General features: G+C 34.8%; 1 protein-coding gene across 1 annotated transcript; it reads right to left on the minus strand.

Moving 5' to 3' along the window:
* Positions 1 to 10,263: 10,263 nt before the first annotated feature.
* LOC146915206 (TMV resistance protein N-like) lies at positions 10,264 to 13,049 on the minus strand. The gene is made up of 3 exons (XM_085717703.1): positions 12,301 to 13,049; positions 11,310 to 11,813; positions 10,264 to 10,716 (listed from the first exon to the last, which is right to left on the minus strand). The coding sequence occupies exons 1-3, from the start codon at positions 12,759 to 12,761 to the stop codon at positions 10,653 to 10,655; spliced, it is 1,029 nt and encodes a 342-aa protein (XP_085573829.1). The 5' UTR covers positions 12,762 to 13,049; the 3' UTR covers positions 10,264 to 10,652.

Consider the following 13,049-nt stretch of genomic DNA (forward strand, 5'->3'; position numbering starts at 1 on the left):
ACGGTTCATAGCGTCATAGAACAATTAGAAGTAAAGTGCCTAAACACGACAACACGCGCCGACAACATCACCCCTAAAATGCCTCAGCTATGTGGGATTGATCGCATAATCCAATACACGAGGCAACCCCCGGAATGAATTGTCGATTATATCCCTCCTAAATCCTAAGTTCACTCAGCCCGGGTGTAGGACTTTTGATATTCTCACCCCACACGTTAACAAGAAATTAAACATTTATTCACATAGGAAAGCAAGTAAAAGAAACAAGTAAAAACAAAGCGCAAGCGTGAAAATAAAGACTAGGCGTAACTCTCGAATCTCCCCAGTGAAGTCGCCAGCTGTTTTTATCTTGGTTTTCGGGTGTCAAACATTGATTAAGTTTGAACCTTTTTAACCTTTGATATCTCATTTTTTCTTGGGAAGGGAAAAATAAGCAAAACCCTTGAGAATCGAGGTCCGGGAGTTGATTTCGCTGCGAGAAGGTGTTAGGCACCCATAACGACTATTTTACTTTCTACGCGCGCGCTTTATTTTTAAATGCTATTTGAAAGTGTTATTTATACCTAAAGGTTTTATTAAGTGAAGAATTGGAGGGAGAAGAATGTGTTTGAATTTTTATTTTACTTGAATTGAAGGAATTTTGATTCCTTGCCTACGTACCTTTTTAAGGGATCAAATCCACCGTAGTTCTCTTCCAAAAAGATTTTTGTTTTTGTTGATTGATTTTAAGTTTGAAAATGGGATTTTGAAGAATGAGAGAGAGAGGCCTCAAGGGCATAAGATTGTGAAATTGTGAGGTTGAATTAGTTACTTTGAAAAAAGGTCAAGTATGATTAAATTTCATTGAAATTTTGATTAAGAAAATAAAGGGAAAATACAATGGGATTTTGATCCCAAGGTTTATTGTGAAAATGATTTGAGTGATATTGTTCATATTTTTTGGAAAATGATTTTCCTAAGTATAAATCATAGGCGTTCATCTAAACATTCAATCCTAAACATACATCTAGACATGCATATCCTAGTCATACATCTAAAAATATCTATGTGGTGTGTGTGCATGTGTCGGTGCTTGTGTTGGTGTACATCATTAGAGTCCATTGTCCTTATTACATCATTGGCCTAGATACATTCTATGGTCTTGCAAGAAATTAAAAAAGCATAAGAAAAATATTACAAAATTCCTAAGTTTTTACATACTAAATCTTTGCATGAATTAAAGTGCAAGAAATTATAGTGCAAGAAATAAGAGATGAAGATATGATGTGAGATGCTATGGAAATGAGACACGAAACAAAAGGGGTTAGTGGCACAAATGAAATAGAAACTAGTACCAAAATGTATAGTAAAGCTATTGTAACTTGCAAGAGAAGTAAACCAATCAAGCTTGATAAAAAGTGCTAAAAGAGCTTGGAATTCAATGTAAAGCTAAGACAAAATCAAAGCCTAGGTTCTCATAATATTGGAGGCGTTTTAGATGACTTATTTCAAGAGGGCCAACATGAGAATCTACAGATTTAACTATGCCAAAAATTTACAAGATTTTCAAGCCTTTTATGCAATTTTATTTTGCAAGAGGTTTTTTCATTTTTCATAATATAAAGGATTCACAAGATTCACACAAACAAAACAGCAAGTATATACCAAAAATAAAGGACAAAATCATTCCAAAAGATTACATGTTCAAGACTACAATTATGTGCCACAATCCTAGCTCAAAATCACATCACAATTTCTCAAAGAATATTAACAAAAAGTAAGCTACAAGTAAGAAAGGTTACATATGATCTTGCAGTGAACTTTTGCATGAAACCACATCTTAAATGATAGGTTTCAAGTGCCAAAATTACTTCAAGAAAAAGTGCACCAACACCTAAGAGTCTTTAACAAAAATTTACCAAGAATCAAAGCATTTGAATTAACAAGAACACAAAAATATTTTCCCTACACCTCTAATCAATATTCAACATGAAAACAGCATCAAGATTCATCAAAAAACACAAGAAAATTAACGGAAATTTATTTGGAATTTTTTAAAGGTTTTCTAGGCAAAGCATGGGTGTATATAGCATTTTACAGCAAGAAACGCAGGAAACAGGGGGTGTGTATAGCAACAGAGTGTTCAGGCATGGAAATTGGGTCTGGGGAGAGTGGAGCGGGTCGGTTTACTTGAACCGGTTTGAGAGAGAGTATATAAACATGCAAACCGGTTCAAAATTCATTTCCGACGCGGTGGTCGGCCGGCGGCGCCACCGTGTCGGAGTTCAAACTTCGCCGTTTTTTGAAACAAACACCATTTTCTAAAATCATTTTTCTTCCTCTTTTCAAATATCCAGTCAAAACTTTCAAAAACCAAGCACAACGATCTAGATCTACAACTTACAAATCGGATCCAAACTATTTCCCACCTTTAACCGTTTTCAAAAGGAACAGAACGCATTATAAGCACATACGCGATGAAAATTAAAGGAAGAAGGATGTTACCTGCTTGAAATCGGAGAAAAAAATGCTACAAGAAGCTTCAAAACTCGATGCTTCTTACTTATGCCTCACGAATTTGCAGCTATGGCCGGTTCTTCTTCTTCCTCCCAGTCCTCTATGATTCGGTTGTTAAAGTCTTGAGGAGTTATTGTTGCTTGATTCGCGATCTGAATTTGTTTGCGTTGATGAAAGATTTGGATGTTCGGATCGGAAACGAATTATGTTGGAACGTTTGAATGAATGGCGAAGCTTGCTGTGGTGTCGAAGATTGTTGTGATGGTGATGGTGGAAGGTTGTTTGTGGTGGTTGGAGGTAGTTGTTGTGGAGGAAGAGTTAGTTAGGGTGGCTTGGGTGGTGGAGAAAGTCGTTATGGTGTTGGAGATGGTGGTTACGGTTGTTGAAGAAAAGAGAAAAAAAAAGAAATTGATTTTTTTTTATTATTTTTGTGGATTTTGTAAAAAAGTGATTGAAAAATCATTGGTGTCACTTTTTGACCAAGACCTTGACTTTTATAGGTGATGTGGTAAGCCTTGGGCCAATTGGAGTGGGACATGTGGCACTGGACTTGTAACAAACTCTTGTGGACTAATTTGCAATTAACTAAAAATAGAGGACTAAAGTGCAAAATGACAAAAAGGACTAAAAAGTAATAAAAATAAAAATTGGTAAAAAATGTAATTTGGAAATAACGTAAAGTGAAACGATTAAAAATGACAAAACGGACTAAAACGAACCAACTACTTAAATGAGGTACTTTAAAGTAACCTCTCTCTGCCGAAATTTCGTGTGAAAAGACCAAAATGCCCCTGGGGACTAAAATGACGCGAAACGACTCAAATGCAATTTTAAAATGGTTTTTTAACAGGGAATCAAAGCAAGAGCTTATACAAGCAAATTTAAAAGACTCAGAGACAATTTTTTAGAAATTAAACAGAGTTTTTAACATAGGAAATGACTAAAATGCCCCTAGGGGCTAAACTGACTCAAAATGACTTCAAATACAATTTTTGAAATGGATTTTGACATAGAATTGAAATAAAGACTTATACAGACCAAATGAAAAGACTCAAACAATTTTCAAAGACTAAAATGAGTTTGGATATAGGAAATGACTAAAATACCCTTTTTTCATGAATTTTGCAAACAATATTGAAATAAAATGCAGAGAAGGATGCAATTGATCAGAGACAAATTCAAATGACTGGAAATGCAAGAAAGAAGAATTGAGTTAGTATTTTTAGGTCCAAAATTAGGGTATAACATATGGATATCATATCTTTATGAAAGGAGTAGAAACAATAATGAAAGATTTATTGCATTTAGGCTAGGAATTAGAAGTCACAAAAATTAATTCATACAATTAAGGTTTGAAGTCACACCTATTTTGAAATAATTTTATCGTGCATTTCTAAGAGTATCCAATCATTCATAACATAACATTGCATATCAATTTGCAAGTATTATAAAATTTATAAATGAGTGTACCGTTTTTGATGACTTTTCTTTGAGATTCATTGAGAATGACATGTTTCTCTTTCTCATACCTTTTCCTTTTTGGATGGAGAGTTTCAAGCATCAATAAGCATAACCATTTGAAGCAGGTTGAACATTAGTAGCTTTATCTTCTTCTCCATCTTTAGAATGATCAACTTTCTCATGTCATAAGAATAATTTTTGTTCTACTCTTTCAAATAGTTTTTTTTAGAACTTGATCATTTAATCATGACTTAGGATCAACCTTGATAAGTTTTGGATAAAATATATTGAAAAACACAAAGATGCATTGTTCATGGTTTTTCTCCAAAAGTATTTATAATACTTTTCAAAAACTCTAATTTTGATTGAAAGTTTTATTGAACAAGATAACTCATGTCAAAGATAATTTTATGATCATTCCTTACATAAATGAAATTTGAGGTTTTTCATTTGGAACTTTTTAATAAAAGAATTTGAAACAATTTTAAGGAATCATCCTTAAGCTTTTAAAATTAAACTCAAATGAATTTTGGATAATACTTATCTATTACAAAGCCATAAGACTTGTAGTTTTGATAAGATCCCAAATAAATCTACGTGAAGAAATTCAAGAGTGTTTTAATTAATTTCTTTGAAAAGAGAATTACTCTTGACTAATTTTCCTAGAACACAAACTTTACATGTTTAGTTATTTTCAAAACAAAATCTTGAGAGACATTTTCTTATATCAAATAGAAATATTTTGTACTTTAACATAGAAGTAGTAAAGATCATAGAGATGATTTTCAGATCAAAAGTATAGTCTAATCTTGCAAATTCTTTTGAGTGAAATTTATGTGTGTGGTGAGGATTGTGCTTGTACTTACAATGTGCACAAACGAGTGTAGTTAAGCTGCATGGTTAGTGACATAAATATACTTTTCTTGTACAAAAGAAATACAAAGATATTCTAATTACATTCTTTCACACATATGATTTGTTTTTGAAAAACTCTAGAGGGTGAGTGCATTGTCAAATATTACTTAGTGGTTTAAAAAGTACACATATAATACAAAAACTCTATCATTGATTATTTTTAAATGAATGACATAGATTTGAAAATACATAGGTTTTCACATGTGTAATTTGATTTTTAGATACTTTTTAGCTATCTCAAAATAAACTTGAAAAATAAATAAATTCCATTAGCCTTAAGAAAAGGTATGTAGAATTTTATTTCAGTTTTTACGTCCCTCTTTTTTACAAACAAATTAAGCCATGTTGTATAAAAATACAAAATAGACACACATCTTCCTAACAACTCATGTCAATTACATTTTATAATATCACAACCAATTGTATGAAACTATCTAATTGTTGTTATATTTCAAACATGTATATAACAGATTTTATTTAATTTTTACGTAATTAAATTACCATTAAGTTATAAAGTTAAAAATACCAAAAATAAGGTAATAAGCAAATAAAATTATAAGTGAAAGAGCATAGGTGAAATTTTGAGTGTGTGAACATAAAATGTTGCAAATAATCAAGTTAACGATCTTTGTCACTTAGTATTTAGTTTTGAGAATCATCATTATTTTGATCACCAAACTAATTTCTTGAGCATCAATTTTCCAAGAATCAAGACTTTCCCTAGAATTTTAGAAGATATTCTTGCATCACAAATTGGTAATGATTTTGGTACCCATATTGATTTGGGTCCTTGGAGGTTAGTGTTTATCTTCTCAAGAGATGTTTTCTTACTATCACATTCTGATTTAAGATGATCAGATTTGTTGTAAGAAGAACATATTTTTCTACCAATCTCAACATTTTGAGACCATTGTGATTTAGTGTGAAAAGATGATTCAAATCTTTTATGAAAAGACTTTTCAAATATAATCTTTTCAAGTTTTTTCTTATGATAACAAAATGATTCAAGATGACCATATTTGTTGCAATAAAAACATTTTGTTCTAACCTTCTCAACCTTTTCCATACAAGAATCTAGGATGATTAAATTTATAAGAACCTTCTTTTTTAACTTTCTCAAATTTTTTCTTATGATAATAATTTGAATGAAGGTGTCCATATTTACTACAGTATGAACATCTCTTTTTGATTTTATCATCCTTCCTTTTTGATTCAAAAAGGTTTTCATAAAGTTTTTGTTTTGGAGAAGTTTTGAAGTTTAAATCAACTTTGGAGATTAGCTTTGTTTGAAGTCGCCAACTTAAAAGGATGGCCCTTGAAATATGGGTACACAATATAGTCTCAATTATGCTGAGCTAATTTTTTTTTCTTTCAGAATTGATGTTTACTTTATTGTGATTTAAATGACCTTAAACTGTTTGCATTACAGGTACGAATACAAACTTATCCAAAAAAATTGTGGAAACAGCCATTAAAATTTGATTTGCTTGCCAAATGCGTGCTTGGATGTGAATTAGAAGGTGGATCTGGGATTTGCTGTGATTTTTTGTTTTAATATAAATAGCTAAGGATTTATGTTGTGAATTCGGACTCAAAATCACACCAATACAAACTATGATGTGTGGAGCAAAGGAAAGTAGTAACCAATATCAAAGTAAACACAAGCAATAACGACAATAACAGCACCTAGATCTAATCTAGGAATCAAAGTGAAAAGCACAAAACCACAAGCAAAAGATAAAGGGAGAAGAGAAACAAAACACACCAAGAAATGTTCACCCAGTTCGGTCCAACTTGACCTACTCTGGGGGAGAGATTGATCTCTCCAATCCACTATCAATGAGCTCTTACAAAGAGATACAAATGGGTTACAAGAAATTAGCTTCAACAAGCTCACAAAGAACAACCCTAATTTCTACCCATTTTCCCAATCTCACCAATGAACAAGACACTCAATGATTTTCACTCACCCAAGGTGTTTACAATGTTTCCCAACCCAAGAGAACCTCACTACAAAGACACTCAACCCTAAAGTTCCCTCCTTTGCAGTCCCTAGTTTCTCTCTCTTCAAGCTCTCCTTCAAAATCTGCAAAGAACACTTAAATAGTACTCTGCAACCGTCAAAATCGTGTCACGTTTTCCCAAATCGTGACACGTTTGGTGCGTACGACCCAAGGTACGACCAACCTTATCCTCAAAACTTGCCCAGCAAGCCGAAAATCGTGTCACGTTTTCCCAAAATCGTGTCACGATTGGACACCCTGCAAAACATGCTCACGGCATTGCAAAAATCGTGACACGCTTCACAAATCGTGTCACGATTCCAAGTTTTCCCAACTTCACAATTTTGAAGCCAATTACAACATTCTCCACCTTGACTTCTAAATTGATGATGATGCCACTTTAACCATCAACCACCAATCCCCTTTTTCTTTACCTTGCATCCAACTACACCAAGTAGCTCCACAAGTCTACACCAAACCCTCTTCAACCACGGAACGTCTCCCGCTTCCTTGAAGATCACCTTGCATCCAATTACCCTTGGTCTTTTAGGCAATCACACAAGCCACATCATACATTCTTCAACCCCCGGAATGCCTTCCGTACTCATGAAGAATTCACATGCCCACAACTAGAGCATAACACCCAAGGCCTCCATAGCCGTACCATTCCCGGTGTCACCAACTCCACCTCAAGTTGAGCTTTATCTACCGCAACTTCCGAATGCGTACACACACTATGCCTTCACCTTGAAACTCCACCTCAAAGGTTGATCACGAGTATTATTCACACCGCCTCTCCAGGCTGATGTTGAGTGTTTAACGTCTCTCCAGACGAGCACCGCTCTACAAAGAATCAATACCAAGGTGAGAAACCTCACCTTCATCCTCCCAACAACTCACCACCAAAGCACCCGCATCCTCATACTCCTCGGACACAACTTGCGCGGAGTTCTCATTGTCCTCCGGACAATCCCTCTTGAAGTGACCAAACTTGTGACACTTAAAGCACTTATACTTATCCTTGTTACCGCTCTTTGAGCTTCCTCGGTTACCTCTACCTCCACCATTTCCTCTCGAAACACTAAGGCCTTCACTGTTTTCATCCGCTCTCAAGTCCTTGGACTTGGTCAACTCCTTGGTTCTTAAAGCCGCTTGAACTTCTTCCAAGGTGACAGTGCCTTCTTTGCCATAGAGCATGGTATCCTTGAAGGATTCAAATGATCTCGGTAGAGCACACAACAAGAGTATAGCTTTGTCTTCGTCTTCAAGTTGCACCTCAATGTTCTCCAACTTTGACCACATCGACGCCGCGGTAGGTTCCTTCGCGACATCCCTCAAAACTTTGTCACCGAGGCACAAGACAATGGCACTCCTAGCCTTGTCCACCATCTCGGTCTTCTCCGCTTGTGTCATGGTGACCGGCAACGCACCTTCACCCTTCAAAGCTTTCTCACACTTTTGTTGTATCAACACCGCTTGCATCTTCACCTTCCATAACCCGAAATCATTACTTCCGGTGAACTTCTCGATGTCCCACTTTGAACCCATGGTACTCACTTAACCAATTCACTCCTATGCCCCACGGTGGGCGCCAATTGTTGTGAATTCGGACTCAAAATCACACCAATACAAACTATGATGTGTGGAGCAAAGGAAAGTAGTAACCAATATCAAAGTAAACACAAGCAATAACGACAATAACAGCACCTAGATCTAATCTAGGAATCAAAGTGAAAAGCACAAAACCACAAGCAAAAGATAAAGGGAGAAGAGAAACAAAACACACCAAGAAATGTTCACCCAGTTCGGTCCAACTTGACCTACTCTGGGGGAGAGATTGATCTCTCCAATCCACTATCAATGAGCTCTTACAAAGAGATACAAATGGGTTACAAGAAATTAGCTTCAACAAGCTCACAAAGAACAACCCTAATTTCTACCCATTTTCCCAATCTCACCAATGAACAAGACACTCAATGATTTTCACTCACCCAAGGTGTTTACAATGTTTCCCAACCCAAGAGAACCTCACTACAAAGACACTCAACCCTAAAGTTCCCTCCTTTGCAGTCCCTAGTTTCTCTCTCTTCAAGCTCTCCTTCAAAATCTGCAAAGAACACTTAAATAGTACTCTGCAACCGTCAAAATCGTGTCACGTTTTCCCAAATCGTGACACGTTTGGTGCGTACGACCCAAGGTACGACCAACCTTATCCTCAAAACTTGCCCAGCAAGCCGAAAATCGTGTCACGTTTTCCCAAAATCGTGTCACGATTGGACACCCTGCAAAACATGCTCACGGCATTGCAAAAATCGTGACACGCTTCACAAATCGTGTCACGATTCCAAGTTTTCCCAACTTCACAATTTTGAAGCCAATTACAACAATTTATATGTTCACTTAAAGTTGTAAGATCCATGTCTAGTTGAGCTATGAGGTTTGAATTTACATGTTATTAAAACATTTGTGATATCCTTGGTAAAAAAGAGTTTGTATGCTAAAGAAAATGGGAGGCTGGGTATTAAACATGTTGGATTATTCAACTTACTATTGTTGTCTAATGGAGGTGGTGTTTGGTAGAGAAAACCGCAGCATAACACAGTCTATTAGTGCTTAAATACAATGATTAATTGGAACTCATTGTTAGTAGGGATGATTTGGTGAATTCTATTTTCTTACAATGTTTGGGTGGATTACTATTTTCTTCAATTGGCTTGGTTTGGATGGATTATCCCACTATGATGCTATTGATCACTTTATTCAGTTCGGTGAAATGATCAGATTGAACAAAGGGTGAAGAAGGTGAGGCATATCATTTACTCGCTACAACTTGGTCCTTGTGGGTTTTCCAGAATCGAGTTCTGTTGGAAGGCGATAGAGTTGATTGCGTGAACTTGCCCACGGGAATTAAGTATTTCTCCTGCGGATGGTTTGAATACAGGGAAGGTAGAAATTTTGGGAACAGTTACTCGGACTGATGCACAAATCCTACTGCTTGTTTGATGGCTTGTTAAGTGTTTGATATCTAAGTGTAAGAAAAATGCTATTTTTTACGAAAACCAATAGCAGAAAACCGACGAGCACCTTTGTATTAGGCTATTTCTCCCACTGCTTGTCTACCTCTTGTATTGTGTCAAATGCTAAACTGATCAATATTTGTTAATTTGTTTTTTCTATAAAAAATAATATAATACTTTGTATTCGGCAATGCGAGTGCATGTATAATACAAGCAGATGAAGTTATGAAAAATAATAGTAACAGATTCCACATTCTTTTGTTTCGTGTGCGATATGTTTCGTAATAAATAGTAGTACTCCTTATTGTAATGCGCCTGCATAATGCTTGTACTCCAGTTTAATAAATCTTTGCTTATAAAAAATAATTCAATTTCTTTGCATAACCAATTTGATAGACAGTCAAATTATAGGGAGCTTTGACAATCAGTTTACAAATTCAATATATAGAAGTGAATTCACTTCTTCTGCACAAGTGTTCCTGCAGAGAATTGAAAACTTGGAAGGAAATTATTTAAGATTCGATTGAACATTAGAGCTTTCAACTGTATAATCAAACATGAAAAGGAGAAAAGACAATAAAATAAAGAACGATGAAGAACCAGAACTGAGTTGAAAGTTTAAAAACAAGATGATAAGTAAAATTGCAGCATGAAGGGAAAAGTGACTTGATGGATTTCGTGCTCCGTCTCTGTGTGCGTGTATGTCAATTCAAGAACTCAAATCTTCCTTCAAGTAGTCATTTGTTCATGAAACATGGTATCACATGTGATTTTCAGCTTCAATGGCCTTTTCCACTATCTTTTTTATGAATTCATATTCATACCTACAAAAGCACAACATATTTTACTTCAGTCAGGCCACAGCTTTTTCTTTCTATTAATCCAATTTTATTTCATAAATCAATCTTTAATAATAAGAATCTAACACAATTAAAAAAATTATATTAAAACTAAGAACAACACTTATTATTTTCCTTATAAACTAAAAATAAAGAACTAGTGAATAGGAACAGAACTTTAACAACACACAATACCTTTAGTTTTTCCAAGACCAGAACAGTTTCTCATAAAAAGGATTAGCAAATAGTAATACTCCATATGTCCCTAACTGTAAGACTGATTATGAATATTTATTTGTTTGTCTCTAAATATAAGATAATTTGCAACTTTCTAGATACATTTATTATTATTTATTCAAATATACTACTATTTCGTATCAATTATCAATACTACCTATGTGTCTAAGATTATTAAAAGTAACATTGAATTCATCTATACACAAAAGGTAATTTAGTAATAGTAATGCCCAAATTATACATATTAATTACACTACCAACTTTTATTAATCTGTGTAAAAAGTGTTAAGCACGGAGGGAGTATAAGCTAAACGTAATTAATGGTAATCACTGGTACGTACTCATTTTCTTTTATATGGTCTCCTTCCAATAAAGCAACTTCTGACAAAGCTGATCTCCATTTTTGTACATCCTCAGATTCCTTTCCAAATCTATTTTCTTGTGCTGTCATGGCTTCACCATAACTTTTTGTTTGATTGCTTACATCTGATTGTTCTATTTTGTAAAATATTGGCCAAACCAGTTGATTATTGGTCTTCTTGCACTCCATAATCTTGACGAGTTCCTCAAGACACCACGTGGAATATCCGAAGTTTTTAGACAAAACAACAATTGAAAGCCTTGATTTTTCAATTGCGTCGAGAAGAATTTGTGAGATTTGGTTTCCACCCTCAAATCTCTTATTATCTATGAAGATCTTGAATCCCTTGCTATGCAAAGCTTGATAGAGAAATCCTGTAAAAGAGTAGCGAGTATCTTGCCCACAAAAACTAAGAAAAACATCATAGCGGGGCAGCGATTGTACTGTTGAGTCCACAATCTTCTTGATGAGTTCGTATTCGAACCTATGAATGCATTAATCATTTTAATTCACAAAGTCTATTACTGCATTTAAGCATATTGCCAACAGAAACAACGTCTCAAACATGAGTTCTAAGTCGCAACAAACAACACATGTTCTACTGATATATTGTCCACGGTGGAGTGATGCTTAAAAATCACCCAAATGATACTTCTCATACGTAGAATCTCACTTCCCTTCTCGTTCTTACGGTTGAGACCTGATTGATGTATGTTCGACCAAAAATAAACAAATAAATTGTGTTTTGAGATACAAATATTTGTTTCAACCGTGAGAACGAGGAGAAATATGAGCTTTTACTCACAGAAGGTGATGTATGTCGTCATTTAAGTTTCAAACAATTTTCAAACACTAGTTTACCACAGACAACCTATAAAAGTGGTCCACTTAAAATTTACCAGAAAATAAACACTAAGTCAGCTAGCTAGACTACTAGGTAATAGCAGTATATAGAAAAGTATAGCACATACTCACGATCTCTGTAATTCCATCCAGCAATGGAGCCAACTTGAGACAAAGCTTCTTTCCATTGCTGCATCCTGTGAGAGTAATTTTTTTCTAACTTCGACATGACAAAGCCATAATTGTCTCTCTGATTCCTTACCTCCCAAGGCTCCACTTTGTAAAAGATTGGCCAAACAACTCGGTTTTTCATCTTCATACACTCAAGGATGTGCACAAGTTCATCCAGACAATGTGGGGAAGATGCATAGTTTTCCGTGAGAACAACAATTGAAATCCTTGATTCCTGAATTGCCATGCGACGCTTCTCATGATTGTTTAATTCATTATCTTCATTGGAGAATATCTTGATTCTCTTGTTGAGCAAAGCATGATAGAGACTACTAGCGAAGGTATATCCAATTTCCACACTTCTAAAACTTAGAAAAACATCATACTTGTTGCTGCCATCAACCACTTCATTCATCATGAATTATCCAAGGATAATATTATGGCTTCTCTTTAATCTTACAAGTTCAATTACTGAAAAGCTTTAATGAACACGACTGTAGTGTCTAATAGAAACTAATTGACAGATACAAAAGTGTATATATATGGAGAGTTCAGACTAATTGGTTGAATTATTAGATGAATGATCTCTTTTAATTTTTTTTGTCAAATAGTTTAATATTAAAATTTCACTTCTAACTCTATCTGACAGTTGAATTAAGCTCTTAATGTTTTCCAATTGTATCCTTTACTTTACTAATTAGTAAAG

The sequence above is a fragment of the Medicago sativa genome, chromosome 6 (assembly GCF_051527215.1).
Source record: "Medicago sativa cultivar Bolivia chromosome 6, Bolivia_mono, whole genome shotgun sequence".
NCBI lineage: Eukaryota > Viridiplantae > Streptophyta > Magnoliopsida > Fabales > Fabaceae > Medicago > Medicago sativa.

Coding starts and splice junctions, on each gene's coding strand:
- LOC146915206 (XM_085717703.1), bottom strand. CDS start 12,761: ATGATGAATGAAGTGGTTGATGGCAGCAACAAGTATGATGTTTTTCTA. Junction 11,814..12,300: donor TGGAATTACAGAGATCGTGA/GTATGTGCTATA, acceptor ATGCATTCATAG/GTTCGAATACGAACTCATCA. Junction 10,717..11,309: donor GACCATATAAAAGAAAATGA/GTACGTACCAGT, acceptor GTGCTTTTGTAG/GTATGAATATGAATTCATAA.